Below are 17,973 nucleotides of genomic sequence, written 5' to 3' on the forward strand. Positions count from 1 at the left end.
GCGTGATACGACAGCATGTATTAGATGCTTGCTTTCTAATAAAGAGGCATCATCGGTGTCTGGTGACCCTCTGTCTGTTTTGACTGACATCTTGATGCGTTGTAACTGCTTATAGCTCACTGTAACACTCTACTTTTCATGCCACTAATGCCCTCTTCTGGTTATTCCAGACACGCCAGCTCCTTGAAGATCGGATAACATACACCCTCATCACTGGTTTGCGTTTGCACCAAATTACATCCAAATTGTAGTATTCTTACTGGACGGTTGTCTGACAGCATTGAAGCATAAGAAATGACCAACAGGGGCCATTTTGATGGGTAAAAAAGTGATTTATTATTGCATTCTATCGGTGCAACACGTCCTCACTTACGTGAATATTTGCTTAGTTTCGCTTTCCGCCACCAATATAGAGACTCGCTTATTTATTCAAGCACATAAATTCGTAAATGCATGGTAATCTCTTAAATGGGACACACCCCAAATCTTTTCCTGCTCTCCATCCCTACGGCCACAAGGTGGCGCAGTGACCCTTTAAAAGCCAGACCCGTTCAGAGGTTGAGGGATACTGGAACGGAAGGTGCTCCCCTAAAAGAGTGCAGTCGCTCATGACGGCTATGTTGTGAATAATTGATGTTTCTCAGAGTCCCATACACCGGTGCGTTTTTACTAAAGCTCCTGGTTAATGACAGCGCAGCAATGCCTGCATAAAACAGGTGATGTGTATGTCTTTCTGATGCTTCATGTAAATATTTACATCTATTTATCTGAAGGTGTCTGTCTATAGCTTTGAAGATAAAATGTACAGTGCCCTGGAAAAGTATTCATATCCCTTGACCGTTTTCACCTCCTTTTTCAACCACAACCCTGTAGTTTATTAGGATTTTATGTGACAGGCCAACACGAAGTGGTCCATAACGCCGCGTTGGGAGATAAATAAGATACTTCACTGCCTATTAACTGTACATAAAACTGGCATTTTTCATCGGCATCCAGCGCCAAAAGATGGCACAACTAAATCATAAAATGATACAAGGTTTTCAAAACGGTTTACAAATAAAATTTAGCTTTGGTATTCAGCCCCTCACCTGACACTCCTAATCAAAATCTAGGCAGTTACCTTCAGAAGTTGCCTCATTACTAAACACAGTACACCTGTGTGTAGTTTAATCACAGTATGAATTCAGCTGTTCCTTAAAAAGGCCTCAGAGGTTTGACCATTAGTGAACCAACTGCATAATGAAGACCAAGGAATAGGACTAGCATCTCAAACTTTGAACATCTCACAGACGCAGTTCCATCATCTGAAAATGGAGAGAGAATGAGACAACTGCAAACTTATACAACCACAATAATTCATTTAAGCATGACATACAAGGATGCTTGGTAAACATCAAGTTACTTAATGTCCAATGCAACATTGGGACATGACTTGATCTATAACAAAAGTCAAAACCTTTGGCTGGAAGATTAAATCAATGAAAATACAAACACACACACAGGCGTGCAGGAAGTTTTACAAGATTTAATTTATTAACTATTGTACAGTTCACATAAGGCCTTCATATTCAAACGTTATAGGTCAGACAAATTTCACCGTTTGCTCCTGGTGCACACAATACATGAACTTTTTCAGCTAAATCAATTCTTGTTCTCACACTTACTTCATGTTTTAAAAACTGGAAGAGAGCATTCATCCTCCTTGCTTCATGTGTGGTCCTATTTTTTTTTTAAGTCATGCACTAATTTTAAGTGGCCTTTTAAACCATTCACAAAAATCGTAAAAATGAACCTCCAATAATTGAAATACACACTAGAAATGTTTTCTACCATAAACTAAAGGGCGGCGTCCCCCTCCCACCCCACACCCCCCCAACGTACAAAAAAAACAACCATAACAGAAACGTGGTGTGCACCCTCTCGATCCTTTCATGGGCACCTTTGATCTGGTATTTTTTCTTTTTTTTTTGCTGAAGCCAAATGATGCATCAATATTATTTATACACTCCCAGGAATCATGTTAATCTGAATGTTGAAGTTTCAAAGAAGTCTGAGGAAAACACTTTTTCTTCCTTGTTCCAGTCTGTTGATCACATGAAAATTACAATCCCCAACAGTACCAGTAAAACAGATGGGCCCAAATGCAAATGCAACCAATGACAGCGCTACAATCCTCGCATCTGAAAGACAACGGGCTACTTTCTTGTTAAAGTTCAAAAGGTTAAAGTTACAGGGCCTTCATTTGCAGAGCTGCCACTGAAAACGGTGAGCAAACGCTCCCCAAATGGGTCCCAACCGCAGCAGGGGTTTTGCTGCTTTTGAATGAGGTTCTGTTTCAGCAGAACCAGCAGTAACAGTAACATCCTAGACCCTCCCCAGTTAAAGGTTCTTAATATTACATGAATATAAAGAGCTTGGGTTGATGGACAGCACATCAACGGGTTAAGCGACCTATAGCATTTCAAGCATTTTGGTTTCCGTGGACACCGGATGATGATGATGCAACTATGTTACACATTCAACATGGCAACAGTTCTCCTTAAACTAATGGCAGACAGCATGGCTTGTCTAATAAAACAAAGTCCGTAATCATCCACTCAGATCAACAAACAGCTAGAAGAGAAAAAAAATGTTTTTCCACATCTGGATGAATGAGGAACATAAAGCAGATTCAGACTCTCCATCATAACCCAAAAACAGACGACAAAGGGATCCAATTAAAAGACTAACTTCGCTTTTTTTGTTTAGCTTTTTTTTTTTTTTTTTTACAAAAACATCCGGCATTCATGCCACATTCAGCCACTGAAAACAAATAATATGGACAATTAACTGATGTGGCATTTCTTCATGTTTAACACTACACTATCAAAAAGTGCTTCAGATAGTTCTGTGGATTTAAAAAAAAAAATGTTTGATGTAAACAAAGTTTGATCTGCCAGAGCTCGGTTGAGGCAATGGGTATGTATGGCTGAGCTGAGAAATTAAACAGAGGGAAAGAAAAACAGTGATCTTTAAAGTGCATCCCTGGATGTGATACCCACCCCCTTTCCTTCCCCACTATGCAGACCCCCTCCAATAGAGCAAGATGAGAGAAAGGCTAAAAAAAAAAAAAGGCAGACAAGGATTCTCTGCTTCTATGGAGCAAACTGCTACCCAAAGGACCTACAGAGGGACCGGTCCATAAATCCAGTGGCGGTACTTTAAAAAAAAAAAAAATCCCAAAATTAATATTACACATGATAAAATGTTGGTGGTGGCCACAAATCATCTCGTTTAACTTGGGTTGGAGGTTTCTTGGTAGTGTAGCCTTGCAGCGTCTCCCACCTTATTGACCATCGAAGCATGGCACGCTCACACAACTATGATCGAAACACCTCCTGTCCCCCTGTCTTCATAAGCTAGGTTTGCCAATGTTTGAGATGTGCTTTGTGTTGTTTTTTTTTTTCTTGTGTATGAATGTGTGTGTTTGTGTATTGGTGGTAAGGTCCAGCATCATCATGGGCACACGCGGCGTCATCGTCTCACAGTGTCTCTTGCTCAGCAGGAGAATGGTGGGCGTGGGGGTGCTGGTGGAGCGGAGGCAGGAGGGACTGCAGGGGTGACTGCGGGGTCGGGGGTGGTGACTGCTGCAGAGGGCTGAAGTGTGAGGCAGTGTGCGGAGGGGAGGAGCGATAGCAGGAGTAGGCGGAGCTTCCGCTGAGGGTGGTGGTGGGCGAGGCAGGAAGGCCTCCAAGCCCCGTCGGGGAGTCGATTAGGGGCTGGTTGTAGAAGAAGAATGCACACTGGTGGATGAAGGTCTCAATGATTGTCTGGTAGGTCCGTGTGGCAGTCAGGGCGTCCATGGTGGAGAAGTCAGGTCTCATGAGGGTGGGCCAGAAACAGATGGACAGGTTTTCGCTGGTCATCAAGTTCACCCTACTCAACTGGCTCACCCTGGGAAAACACACAAACAACACATGATGTACAGCTCCTTACAAAAGCGCTCATACACCTTTTGCACATCTAGTGAATGGAAAAAAAAGTTACAACTCAGTCAGATTGGATGCAAAGCATCTGCAAATGTAAACTATAAAGTCTTATCACAGTCCTGTGCTTTTTTTCTTCAACGGTTGGCCTGTATTAGGCTCTATCCATCTTCACATTAACCTGCTCACCGCATGATACTGCAAACACCATGATGACGGTGCATTGAAGCTGGTGTGCAGTGTTAGTTTCTGCAACATTTATGCATGTACGCCAAAAAATTCAATTTTGGTCCCATTTGAGTGTACAATTGTACTTTGGATCTCCGCAGTTCCTCCAGAGTTACCAAGGACTGCTACAATTTTCAATGCTCTCCTTGCCTGGGCCATGTTGGTAGGCTTTCCATTTTTGAATGATGGGTTCTTCAGGCTTGTATTAACCAACCCAGTTGCATGAGATTTTACTTTGTGGTATTAGACTAAAGGGGGAAATTACAAATCCACCCCTAACTTTGAAAGCATGTGCTCCTGTGTTTTGATCTATTATATCTTAATAACAAAAAGCAATTTGTTTGTGGTTGTAATGTGACAAAATGTGGAAAAGGTTGAGAACTGCACTGTAATCTTATCATGTCAAAACAAACTCAAGACAGTGAATGGTTCAAACCATATTCAGGGCTTAAACGTACCTGTTTAAGTGGCTCACTACATATCTGAAGAGATCATAATTCTCCTTGGGGAACTTCCTCAGGACATCCTTCATGGAGTACAGCCTCTGCTCCCTGTCGCTGATTTCTGCACACACAGAGATATCTCTCACTACTAATCCATCATTTCAAATTTCACCTAAACTCTGTTGTTACATCATCAGGATCTCTTTTCTCCTCAAAAACAGCAAACACAGAAAACAATAGAGGAGCAGATTGGCCCAAAAGCCTCCCCTTCCCTCCTAAGGAAATAATCTTTTTATGTTCGTGTGAGGACCCTCCCAGCCCAGCAGTGTTTGCTTACTGAAAGCATCCAATAGCTCCACCTGCAGAGCACAAGGCACCAGGGGCTCAGGCAGCTCTGAGAAGAAGCTTTTGAGAGCTCCAGCCACAGTGTTTATGGCAAAGTCTTTCTCCACCAGGTCTAATCCATGGTCTGCGTGGAAAGAACAACAAAAGTTAAATGGATCAGATGAGAAAACAGCAGCATCACTATCAGTCATCATCAGCAGCTTGTCACTTTCTTTTGACAATCCTATGTTTATGTTTTCAGAAGATAGTCAGATAATTATAGACAAGACAGCATATTCAAGCTGCTAAGAGGAGCAACATACCCTGTTCAAATTGCTTCTGCATGCTCTCCATCTCAGACTTGTTGCCGCTCACACGATACAAACCTTCTGTGTTCAGGCCTGAAGGGGCGAGCAGAAAAAAAAAATGGTGTGTTGGGTGAGATGGAGGTCCTGGTGGAAAACACTTTATTAGCCCTTCTGCAAACAGACATGACTATACAGATGCTCTGCAGAAGCATTTAATGAATTACATGATTATGTTGCAGTGATCTGGATAAAACAAAAGCATGTTTAGATCATTTGCAGCTCTCCAAGTCTTTTCAAAATTAAATCTTTTCAAAGTTAAACTGAGCTTTTATATCACTCTGTTTAAGCTCCCATCTTTCTGTGACTTTTTCCAGACTCTCAGTAATAAACCTTTGCATGCTCTTGCCGATATGGAAGCCTAATGTACACTGCGAAGGCGCTTAGTAACATAATCTCTCATTCTTTATTGGAAATGGCTACTTCTTAGGCCTTTAGTTTGACTTTGAGTGCCCTGTACCTGGAGCAGACAGATATACAAAGAAAATCTGTCATCAGCAGATGTCAGCTCAGCACGAAGGCTGAGGAAGAAAAAAATAACTCCTAGAATGAAAGCATTCAGAGACACGAGCCTTTCCACTCACTGGGATTTTACCTTTTCCTAATTATTCAACAGTCAGGTCTTGGCTTTGGACGGTAACTAGTATCAAGGAATGATTAAGTTTAAAAGAAAAAGTTGATTTTTTAACCTCTACAATTTTTCTCTTAGATGGCAGAAAAAGTGCAAGAGTGACCAAAATTTTAATAGCCTGGTTGCACAAATATGCACATAATTAACTACTTTTCTGAAGCACCTTGAAATTCATTTTCTGCATTTAGTCTTGATTTCACACCAAACATAAGTTTAAAGTAAATCTGTTTAACCAGAAATAAAGTTCAGCTGTCGATGTGGGATTTTCCTGACTTTTTCACACTCGCATCCTCCAACTAAAGACACGGTTGCTGAGAAGTACAAAGGAATCAGTGAGGAAAAGGCTACAAAACGTTTCACAATAGCATCAATCATTAATGATGAAAATACAGGAAATAACAAAAACTTTTTATTTCTCAAAAGTTGCCAAGAGGCTGACACCAACAATGGGGGTAATTATTGTCTGATAAAAGAAACTTTCAAGTTTTGTGCCACAGTTCCCAGACCTACAGACAGAGATCTCACTCTTAAAAAAGCAGAAAGTATTGCAGCTGAACAAACTATTCAATTATTCCTGCTTTTAAAAACGGTTCAGGACCGTTTCAGGATAACCACGCTGCTAGAACAGAACAGAACAGAACAGAACAAAACAAATCCTGATAGCAACTAGTCTCTTCAATTATTAAAGAAACAGGACCTTAAAATGTCCCATCTTATGATCAGTATGTCTACAGGTATCTAAGAAAATTTGAATACTGTGAAACTGTTCGATATCTTTTATCACTCATTTCAGAAAGTGAAACTCATACATTCATTACATAAAATTAAATATTTCAAGCCTTTATTTTTTGTGATTTTGATGAACATTGCTTACAGATAATGCAAACCAGAAATTCAGTTTCTCAAAAGTAGAATATTACAAAATATCAATGTTAAAAAATGATTTGTATTGTATAAATGTTATGTAAAGGCCGTATTGTGGCCTGCACAATCATGGGGAAGACAGCTGACTGGATGTCCATAATAAAGTTATTGACACCCTCCACAAGGAGGGTAAGCCACAGAGGGTCATTGCTAAAGAAGCTGGTTGTTCACAGAGTGCTGTATCCAAGCATGTTCATAGAACGTTGAGTGGAAGGAAAAAGGTGTGGTAGGAAAGTGCAACAGGGATAACCACATTCTTGTAAGGATTGTCAAGCAGAATCCATTCAAGAATGTGGGGGAACTTCACAAGGACTGGACTGAGTCAATGCATCAAGATCCAATACGCACAGACAAATCCTATATATGGGCTACAAGTGTCTTACTTGGGCGCGAGGAGAAAAATAACTGGACTGTTGCTCAGCGGTACAAAGTCCTCTTTTCAAATAAAAGGAATAATTGCATTTCATTTGGAAATCAATTTCTCAGTATGGATGAAGAAAGGAGAGGCACAGAATCCATGATGCTTGAAGTCCAATGTGAAGTTTCCACAGTCAGTGATGACTAGGGGTGCCATGTCATCTGCTGGTGTTGGTCCACTGTGTTTTCGGAGGTCCACAGTCAACGTAGCCATCTACATCGAAATATTGGAGTACCTTATGCTTCCTTCTGCTGACAAGCTTAATGCTGATTTCATTTTCCAGCAGGACTTGGCAACTGCCCACACTGCCAAAGGTACCGAAAGCTGGTTCAGTGATCATGGTGTTACTGTGCTTCATTGGCCAGCAAACTGGCCTGACATGAGCCCCATAGAGAACCTATTAAGGATTGTCGAGGAAGATGAGTGACACCAGAACCAACAATGCAGATACCTGAAGGCAGGTATCAAAGCAACCTGGGCTTCCTTTACACACACATCACAAAGGCTGATCGCCTCTGCGGACGCCGCATTGTAATTCACAGAAAAGGAGGCCCAAAAAAGTATTGAGCACCTAGAAACAAACATATTTATCAGAAGCCTGACAATTCTGTTTAAAATGTTATTTTTTTATTGACCTATGGTAATATTCTTATTTTCTGAGACCAAATTTTGGATTTGCATTATCTGTGAGCCTCAATCATCAAAATCATAAGAAATAAAAGCTTGAAATGTTTCACTCTGTGTGTAGGGAATCTATGTGATATACAAGTGTCACTTTCTGAAACGAGTGGCAAAAAATATTGAACTTTATCCCGATATTCTAATTATTTTAGATGTACCTGTAAAAAATAAAACCTATATTTCTGGCATAAGATGATGTTTCAATAGATCACGTTTTATTGTTGAAACAAAATAAGTTGCTGTTAAAATATGTTGCGCTGTGTATAGTGAACTGATCAAGTATGTTTTCCAAAGAAGAACAAAAAATGAGCTACACTGACTCCTGCAAAAATGACTGGGTGTTATGTAGTGTTTGTCTGGTCAATGCCTTCAGTGGAAGCAACACTTCAGCTTTTCTGACAGTCTTATGCTAGTGAAGAAGATATGGACAGCAGAGTCTGGAGCGTTACTGCTGATTCCAGCTGATTTATGAATGAGTCAGCACTGATCGTAACTGAACACAATATTTTCCATTTAAGCAATTGTTAATGGATATCGGCTGCATTGGCATCTGGTTATAAACAAAAGATCAATTTAAAGCAATTTAAAACCAGTATATCTGCTTATATTTGCGAATAACTCATAACAAGAAATAAAACATTATTGCCAATTATTTTCCATAGACTTTTAAGAAGCACCAATAGTCTACATCAGCACAAAGAAAATCATTTATTTTAATAACTGAGAATAACCACAGGCAGCATGGTAGGATTATTAAAGAGCAAATGCTTGTTTTGCTCCATACTTATCTTTAATGCCGCAAAACAAGCAGAAGTAGTGCAATTTTTGAAGTGCCACTGGCACAACACTGAAGGAATATTATCACTTCACAATACAGCAAAGGAACTCACCTGTTTTCTCAATGAAGTGAACACACTTTTCTATGAAAAGTGGAATAGGTCTGTCTGGGGACACCACACTTGCCAGCGGCACTCCAAAGTAACTGCTCTCCATGGGCTTGGGAATCGAAGGACGTGGCTTTGGTCTTGTTTTCTGTAAGGGAAGTAAAACAGGATGTTTGATGAGTTTAAAATAATCAAATATTCACCAATGCCAAGTTTTTCCTCATAATGGCTTCTAATTCTCGAGGCTTAAAGTGTAGATCCATCTCACTGGGATAGACTTCTGTGCTGGTCTTAATAGGAACAGTGTACTGTATTCCAGAGGCTCATACAAAATAGATCTTCATGATTACAATATATAAGAAATAAGAAACAACAAAAAAAAAATAACACAATTACAATTTGTTTAGTCAAGAACATATTTAAGCTTAAAAGTAGAAAAAGTCATAATAATCCAAACCTTGGCAGTTCGCCTGAGGCTCTTCAGAATGTTCCTCTTTTTTGGGTCTTCAATCTCCTCATTAACAAGAGTGTCACCTTTCAAAGTCCCAAAGTCGTCATCTTTGGACTTTGACAAAGCTCCCATTTCATCATCGCTGCCTATAAAGCTTGTGCGGAAACTGCTGAACTTGCCCAGCCTCTTCGAGCGGTCGCGGTACAGACGGGGCTTCACTCCGACTGCTGAGAACTTCCTCCTTCGTTCCAAAGAACTGCTGTCTGCCTCGCTGTCCGAGCCATTTCCATTTGAATGCATCCTGTTGGAGTTGCGAATGGTTATGATTTTGCCCTGTGTGCTGTCGTGTGGAACCGAGTAAATGATCTCTTCGTTGCTGGGACGGGGTTTTGAGACAGCATCAATGGGTTCAGCATAGTCGGACGGGTCATAACCCACGTCCCCACCAGGGACCCAGGTAACAGCAGAGGGCAGGGAGCGACGATGACCTAGAGTGTCGATGTAGGGGCTGCGGCTCATCTTCCTGAAGTCAAAAGTGACACCTGGTTTAACTCTGACTTGGGGGGGTATTTTGTTGTTGAGCTTGTTTTCAAAGTCTCTTATATCAGATATGACAGAGATGTCACTGGAGTCCAAGTCTGGCATGTTGAAGCCACCAGTGTGGGAAGAGAGCGTGCCATCATAGTATGGCGGAGAAGGCTCTACGTCATCCTCCGAATCCACGTACATGGTCACTGGACTAGGAGAGATGCAGCGCGGGGAGTATACATTTTCATTGGTACATGCATCAGCAACGTTATCATACATATGTGTTGCCTCCACGATATTGCGCTTCTCCACCACCTCCATCAGAAAAGAATGGAACATTTCTATTCTGTGCAGTCCTCCCACCACTCCTCCGGATCCACAAACCACGCTATTGAAACGACCCTCGATCTCATGGGCAAGCTCCTCCCCCTGAATCAGCTGTTCACAGGCAAAGTCGCTGTCAGTGAGCTCGGCCTGGCTATCTCCTACTGCCAACAGTTGTACGGGGATTATATCCTGAACCTCACATAAGAATGCACACAGGGTCTCCAGGGAAGCTTTCCGGGTGACTGAGTACACAGCAATGTAGCCGTGCACTAACCTGCTCTTCCTCAAAGTGAAGGAGGCATGATATGAGAGGAGAGAGAGCTCTATAGCCAGCCTGTGCCCCCCAACTGTCTGCTCCAGCAAAACAGAAGTGCCACTATTCGATATAGGCCTGCAGTGCTGATGCATCAGGAAAGGGGATAGGAGCTGTTCAATGTCATAGGGGTCTCCACACATTAAGCACATGACAATGCGAAGGTCTGCCTCTTGGGCTGGCTGATGAGGAGAGTCTCTAAGACCTGAGGGCTCGGGGGGGAGAGGTGGGGAGCTGCTACCAAAAGATGTGCTCCTTCTAACATCAAGGAGGCCCCTAAGCACCTGGTTGATCTGAGTCTCATTTACATTGTGGCCATAGCCCACACCGGGGGAAGCCGGGTCTAAAAAGCTACACTGTAGTCTCCTAGCAACTTGTTGGCCCTGCGTTATCAGGTTTAAGGCAGAGTCTCCACCAATATCAACATAGGAGCCCACGCCTCTTTTAGTGACTAAAAGAAGAGACGTGGGCAGTTGGGCCAGCTGGCTATCTCTTCGACCTAGAGTTGATTCCCTAAGTCGCTCAAGACTTTCTACCACATAAGACAGGGAATCTTTAGAATTATACAGACAAAGACATCCATGAGGGGTAAAAGTGGGGGTGTGGAAGGAGTTAACTGGAAGACGTACGTTTCCTTCAATAGGCCGCAGTGTCAGCTCGTACATCTTCCCATCTAACACATACCAGTCATCGTTTGTGCACAGCGCCCTAATCTCATTGGCAAATTCTCTGGCTAGTCCATCCTTCCCTAGTATGACTAGATTAATTCTGTCAGCCTTTGTGTCCCCAAAATGAGCTTTCACATCAAAGAAGGGGTAACACGTGGGGAAACGTGAAGCTAGGAGTTGCTCAATTTTAGAGTCTCCACAGTGGGGGCTGCTTGGGCAGGTTTCCTTGGTGGGATGATAGACAAAGTGGATATGCTTCAACACAAGAGCATCCCTTTCAGCAGGAAGCTTCTGCAGCGCTTTGAACCTTTGTTCCTCCCCTAAAACCTCCTGAATTGCCCCCATTTTCTCTTTGCTTGGCTTAGCATCTACTTCAAGTTCATAAAAAAGCTCAGAGTACTCAAGCAGAAGCTCCTGGAAGTCTTCTTTAGCACGGTCAATAATCTCCTTTTGATGGCGGTTGTACAGGTCCAAGTACTCCATCTCTTCGAGCCACTGGTAGAACTCTTCATTCATGATAAAGCTGCGGGCCTCCTCCCAAGGTTTACCAGGTGTGACAAAGGGCGAGGAGGCTAACTTTTGCTTAAACTCCTGTCTTATCTCTGCACGTCTACATTCATTTCTTAAATGTTCCAGATGGGCATTGAATATATCCTCTGCTTCAGCAGTCTCCAGCAGGTCTGAGGGGATTCGCTCATCCTCCATGTTATCAATGTGAGATGTATCCTCCCACGGGGAATCTTCCAAAACGACAAACCAGTGAGCAAAGTGCTGTTTGGACTCAAGCACTTTCTGCACTCCAGACCAGCTCAGCTGATCGATCTCATCAAGATCTGGCACCAGTGAACTAAGTGCTAAAGGGAGAGTGCTTAGGTATATCCTACGACGCCTCTCGATGTGCTCCTGCTTCAGGCGGTAGACATGCTGTTGAAATAGCTTTTTGCATTTAGCCGTTCCTTCCAAGAAGACGTATTCTTTGTACTCTGGCGAGGTGTTCATTCGTCGACTGGCATTTAACCAAGTTTCATTGTGATTCTTGACAATACGGTTAATGAGCCACTCATAACGATCCTTGGCAGAGGCTATCTGCTGACTCTGAAGTTTCAGGGCTTCAAAATATGGTATGATCTTGGGCTTGCCCCTACTCTTATCAATAAGCTGAACCAATGTGAGGAAGGCAAGATCCACATTTATGTTAGAGCGAGCAGAAGTCTCAACTACTGGAAGGCTTTTCTTTGTGATGGCGAAGATATGCGCATCTTTAATGTAGCGCTCAACACCTTCGTCACATTTGGTGAGCACCAGAACAATGGGCTTCTTGGTCTTGCTGAGCTGACCATAAAGGTTTGTGACGAATTTCAGCTGATCATCAAAGTTACGGTTCATGCCCCGGCTCACGTCAACACACAGCAAGGAGCCATCAACCTGAAGTTTCCCCTCTGGCATTTGTTTTTGCTCAAAGTCTTGCTCCAGACCCAACTGATCTGTACAGAAGTACATGAGCTTCTCCGCCGAGGCCAACTTGGTTGCGGCTGCTCGTTTGATATAGGGCTGCATAGCAGTGCTACGGTGTGGCTGAAATGTCTGGTCATCTATGAATTCGGTTTGCTCCCCAACATGCATCCGGCACTCGGGCCCCTCCTCCAGCACCCGAGACACCTCCCCCCAAAAGAGAAAGTGATCATTGTTAACCACCCGACCCCCAAAGTCACTGGTACTCAACACTGACGTGTGATCCAGGTAGAAGTCATCGGCACTAGGTCGCACAAACCTATTACACAGGCAGGATTTGCCGACCCCACACTGCCCCTTCTCTTTCTCTGTTCCTGACAAACCCACCACAATGAGGTTGTAAATGGGCGAGCGTGCATCTTGCTTTTTTGCCATCATAGCCTTCTGAAACTCATCCTGCCACAAACAGGCACTGAATAAAAGAGACCACTTATATGTTTGTCCACAAAATGTTCATCCACAGAACGGATCAGATTGCTCCTTTATCTGCTGGTCTTCAGTTATAATAAATAACAGTGCAGTGATATGAAAAGTGGGTCCTTTCATTCATTCCTTATAAGAATCAGATCCTGTCAAAACAAACAAAAAATTAAAGTCAGAAAAACGGGCATTTTTATTAAACAGGTGCACATAATGATGCCTTAAATGCCAAAAAAAGAGGAGAAATTGGAAATTGCATGATTAATGCAATAGCAATATGCTTCTAAATCCTGCGTTATGTTTACACATGTACCTAAATAACTAGAATTATAATTAAATTTCAAAGTGACAACTTTCTTTTTATGCTCATTATTCTTATTTAGTCAATGACAAAATGCTCCGTGTTTAGTTTATTGTTAATTGGCCAAAAAACTAAACTAATTAATTGTACATTGTAAGAAATTATTCTTTAAAATTCTTACTGTATAGTTCCAGGTTTTTATGAAGCCCTGTTGTTTCATTATTCAAACCTAATGAGGACAGTGTTATAAAAACACCAATGCCAACCATTATAATATCTTCATTGATTCTTCTCACACTGTAGTAGCAGCCAAACCTGAAGAACACAGGTTTATGCAAATTTGCATGAAAAAGGGAAGCTAATTTACTGTCAATTCTAGCACTGCAGCTATTACACACAACAATGAGGATAACAGACTAGTCTGATGTGTTATGTTTGTTGTGTGGACAACACCCATTTTGTAATAGTCTTTTACCTAAAATTTGTGTCTGGCTGGCCCCTATTTCATATTTTGGATTAACCCGCTGATTAATTTATTCAATAATTGAGCCCCATCATGAGTAACATTTTCCCTGAGCTAAGAGGTGACAAATAAAAAGAATTTGGACCAAGTCTTTGCAATTCACCAGGAATATTTTATACAATATTCATCAAAATTGCAGAGTTCACTTTTAGCACTTCTCGACTGATCTAAAAAAAACAACAACACAATTTCTGCAATGTCAGACAAGGACTGTCATCAAAAATCTAAGGACAAGCATGTTGGGAGTGGTGCTCTTCAAGTAATGGTATCAGCTGATCAGTGAGTGGAGTGACATGCATATAAATGACTGTGGTGTAGACACTCCATTCTCCACTCTTTTTTTTTTTTAAGCCTAGCAAATACTGGTGCCACAAAATGGTCACAAAAGGGGACAATGGCCAGATTTAAATGCAAGATATTTTTATGAATATGAACTTGCAATTGGATTTGTTGCATCATTTATGTTTATGTTATGAACTTAAATGTCTACCAGCCCAGCCACCACCATCCGGCAGCTACCTTCACATGTCAACGGGATAATCCAACTTGATAAGACATCAAACGTTTCATATCGGTTAATGGTAAAAACAATTATGTAATATGCACTTATTTTGGAAATTAAAAAAGTTACAGTATTTAAAATGTATAGGAACTAAATATTGCAGGGGAAGGTTTACTTACATTGAACCTAAATTTCAATTTCCACCATAGCAAGATAAAACTCCTAAAAATTTGTTGAGGCTTTTGAAATTGGTTGCCTATCCCTTACAAAACTGTATAGATATCTACAACTCTGTAGTTTTGCAGATAAAGATAGGTGCTCCTCAAGGATCAGTATCCGGGCAAATTATTTTTTTATTTTATTTATATAAACAATCTAGGGATAACTACACCCAGTTACGGCCCACTTCTATGCAAACTACCCAGTTATTTGTCTTTACAAGAAGCAGCAGACTCTGTCACCTGGTTTTAACCTTTGTCAAAGTTTTTTGGCCATGTACAAAATGGATTCAGTGCTAAAAATACTATAAACATGGTCACATGTTCCTGTTCATAACCAACTAATAAGAGCCACTGAACAAATAATTAGTAGAATCCATTTACATAAAGATTCAAACAAAAGTATAATTAAAGAAAAAGGGGCCATGAACTTGCTCAACCCATCTATTTATAAAGCACAGATAACGGTTTCTATAATAGTACTGATGCATTGCTGGTAAGACAGGCCCCTCTTAAGGTAAAACTAATAATTTGACGTGACCTTGGCTACCCTGGTGAAAAAGATTAACCAAGCAGTTATATTTATAATATAAATAGGTAGCACTTGTAGTGCCCTTTCTTTAAAGGCAAAGTCCAGCAGGGTCAAAGGCAACTGTGGGCAGCTGAGCTGAGGCAGGCCTGATACCCGAATAAACATTCATTCAAAAACAACCACCCTGCCCAATCTGACATCTTCTAAGCAGTGATCTAGAGCGCAAGTTCAGCTCCAAGCGTTGTATAACCTGCTTACAGAGACAAGTTATTTGTTCCGCCAAGGATTACCAGTGAACATTGGCTTCAGGGTGCACAGAAAGGGGCTGACCACGCCAGGCCTGCTGTCTACATAATGCAACTGCAGCGCCGGGGCTGTGGACTGACCTGCCTGCTGCACACCGACACACGATGATTAAAGGGAACCCGCTTCCACCCAGTTCGCTTGGGGTGTGAGCACTCGACAGCTTCTGCGGGAAACGTCCAATAAAGAAGCTGATCGGAAAATGTTTGGACATACATACCATCGCGTTTCTCCCCTTTCTCCTCCCGCATCTGTCAGGCCAGTGCTTGCCGCAGCCCTCGCCGCCTGCTTTGTGCATAAGCAAAAGCCGCAGAATAAATGCTATGAACTGTTTCCAGATAACACTGATATCACACCGCTGCGTGTGGTGTGGTCAGTGGAAATGAATCCCCATCACACATGCCTGGATTCTCGCCATTTTTTTGCAACACCGTTTTTGTTTTTTTTATTGTTGTATTTAAACACCAGGAATAAATAAATATGTCCGGGGTTATTCTTGCAAAGGGAGGTTTCCTCCAGCGAAATTCGGGCGTGTAAGAAAAAAAAAGTCTGCTCCAGTCGTCTTCCTCTCGGTTCACCACGTTGCTTTTTCAATCATTATTCTGTCCATTGTTGTGGCCACATAATAACGCTGGGCCGGTCGCGCACACCAGACAACAGCGAGTTTGTTGTAATCGCCCTGGTGTCTCCTTTGAAATGTGCCCCTGCTGCAACACGAATCCTTCATGTCCTGGGCAATTTTTGGAGCCGATCGCGCGTGTGAAAGTGGGATTTCTGTCAGCTTTCCGATAATGGCGGCGGCCCTCCTCCTCCCCGGACCTAGATCTCCTCTTCTTTTCTTTGGGAAAAGGGAGCAGTGGAGACCGAAGCAGCGGAGAGAGGGACTCACCCAGCGGCGCCCTCACACAACTGCAGCAGCTCGGCTTTCTGTTGCACCACCACGCTGTTGCCTTTGCAAAGCTAAAGATCTTCCCCCGTATACCCCTTTGCACTTTCTTTTGTAAAACTGACAAAATAAATGTAACCGTTCAAAACTGAGGAGTACAAACGTCCAATAGACGTTGTACTCTACAAATACAAAGTAGCAAGTAGTCTAAAAGGTGCAGTTTGTATTTTTTTCAATCTCCTTTATTTAAATGCCCTCATATAAAATTTTGTGTAACCAATTGACTTTAGTAAACATCTTTGTGAAATTTAATCTCAGGATAAATCCAGCTGTTTACTGAAGGCCTCAGAGGTTTCTTACAAGACATACTGCCAGAACTCCAATGGTATGGTTTAGACATCAAGCATATTCATGCATTAGAGTGGCCTAAGCAAAGTCAGTCAGTCTTTTTCTACCGCTTATAGTGGGTCACAGGGGAGCTGGTGCCTATCTCCAGCAGTCTATGGGTGAGAGGCAAGGTACACTCTGGACAGGTCACAAGCCCATCACAGGGCAACACACAAACAACCACAAGCACACACTCATTCATACACCTAAGGGCATGTCTTTGGACTGTGGGAGGAAGCCAGAGTACCCAGTGAGAACCCACACATGCACAGGGTGAACATGCAAAGTCCATGCAGAAAGAACCCTGGCTGGGAATTGAACCCAGGACCTTCTTCCTGCAAGGCAACAGTGCTACCAACTGCGCCACCGTGCAGCCCTGAAAATGATTGTCCACATACATATTATTCATTTTTATCTGTCTAAGCCCAAAATATATACCAAATTTCTATACCAAAATCATAAAGTTATTTGTCTTTAACATAAAATGCCAATAAAAAACACTGATGTTTGAAGGGGTGCGAATTAATTTGCAGGGCAATGAAACATCTCAAAAATTGCACATTTAGCAAATATATGCCATATAGGCTTGTACAAGTAGTCTCTAGCCCTCCAGACCACATTATTGACATTCACAAATTACAAAATAAAACAATATCATTTGGCATGCAATGATGTCCTCCAAAATGTCTAAATACTGTTGAAGTATTTATTAACAGACGGTTACTAAATTGTAATGCAACAGAGAATAATGGAGTACCTTTTAGATGTTGATGGACAATACATTTTTTAAGGGCTGTTAAAAGGTGCTAAATTTGAATTTGCCCATGGTGATGTAATGTCACACCATACAATTGATTTGTTGTTATTTTGTATGATTTTCTTTTTAAAGCATGTACTAAGGAGATCAGAAATAATGTCTTAAAAAGGCTGCAAGAACAGCTAAAGAAGAGAGAGTCTCTGGGAAGCATCAGGCAGCCAATTATTTATTAGGAGACTGAATACTGTTGTCACGGTCAATTAGGAGAAGCAAGGTACACCGTAGCGAGTTCGACAGTTCATTAAAGGGCCAACACTGAAACACATGCACACACAAACACACACACACAAATTCAGTCAAACACCATATAAAACCTATGCAGGTATATAAAGAACATGTAAAATAGAAAAGGCCCACACAGATTTTTCAAGATTTTATCTTGAAAAGAAGATCGTCTTGCTGTGAGTCAGCAGTACTTGCTG

The 17,973-nt window shown here is 41.8% G+C and overlaps 1 protein-coding gene across 1 annotated transcript; it reads right to left on the reverse strand.

Moving 5' to 3' along the window:
* Nucleotides 1-1,510: 1,510 nt before the first annotated feature.
* arhgap35b (Rho GTPase activating protein 35b) lies at nt 1,511-16,435 on the reverse strand. The gene is made up of 7 exons (XM_047379073.1): nt 15,682-16,435; nt 9,321-13,231; nt 8,870-9,011; nt 5,284-5,361; nt 4,974-5,105; nt 4,652-4,757; nt 1,511-3,933 (listed from the first exon to the last, which is right to left on the reverse strand). The coding sequence occupies exons 2-7, from the start codon at nt 13,038-13,040 to the stop codon at nt 3,522-3,524; spliced, it is 4,590 nt and encodes a 1,529-aa protein (XP_047235029.1). The 5' UTR covers nt 13,041-13,231; nt 15,682-16,435; the 3' UTR covers nt 1,511-3,521.
* Between the last annotated feature and the right edge of the window lie 1,538 nt (nt 16,436-17,973).

Source organism: Girardinichthys multiradiatus, chromosome 11 (assembly GCF_021462225.1).
Source record: "Girardinichthys multiradiatus isolate DD_20200921_A chromosome 11, DD_fGirMul_XY1, whole genome shotgun sequence".
Lineage (NCBI taxonomy): Eukaryota > Metazoa > Chordata > Actinopteri > Cyprinodontiformes > Goodeidae > Girardinichthys > Girardinichthys multiradiatus.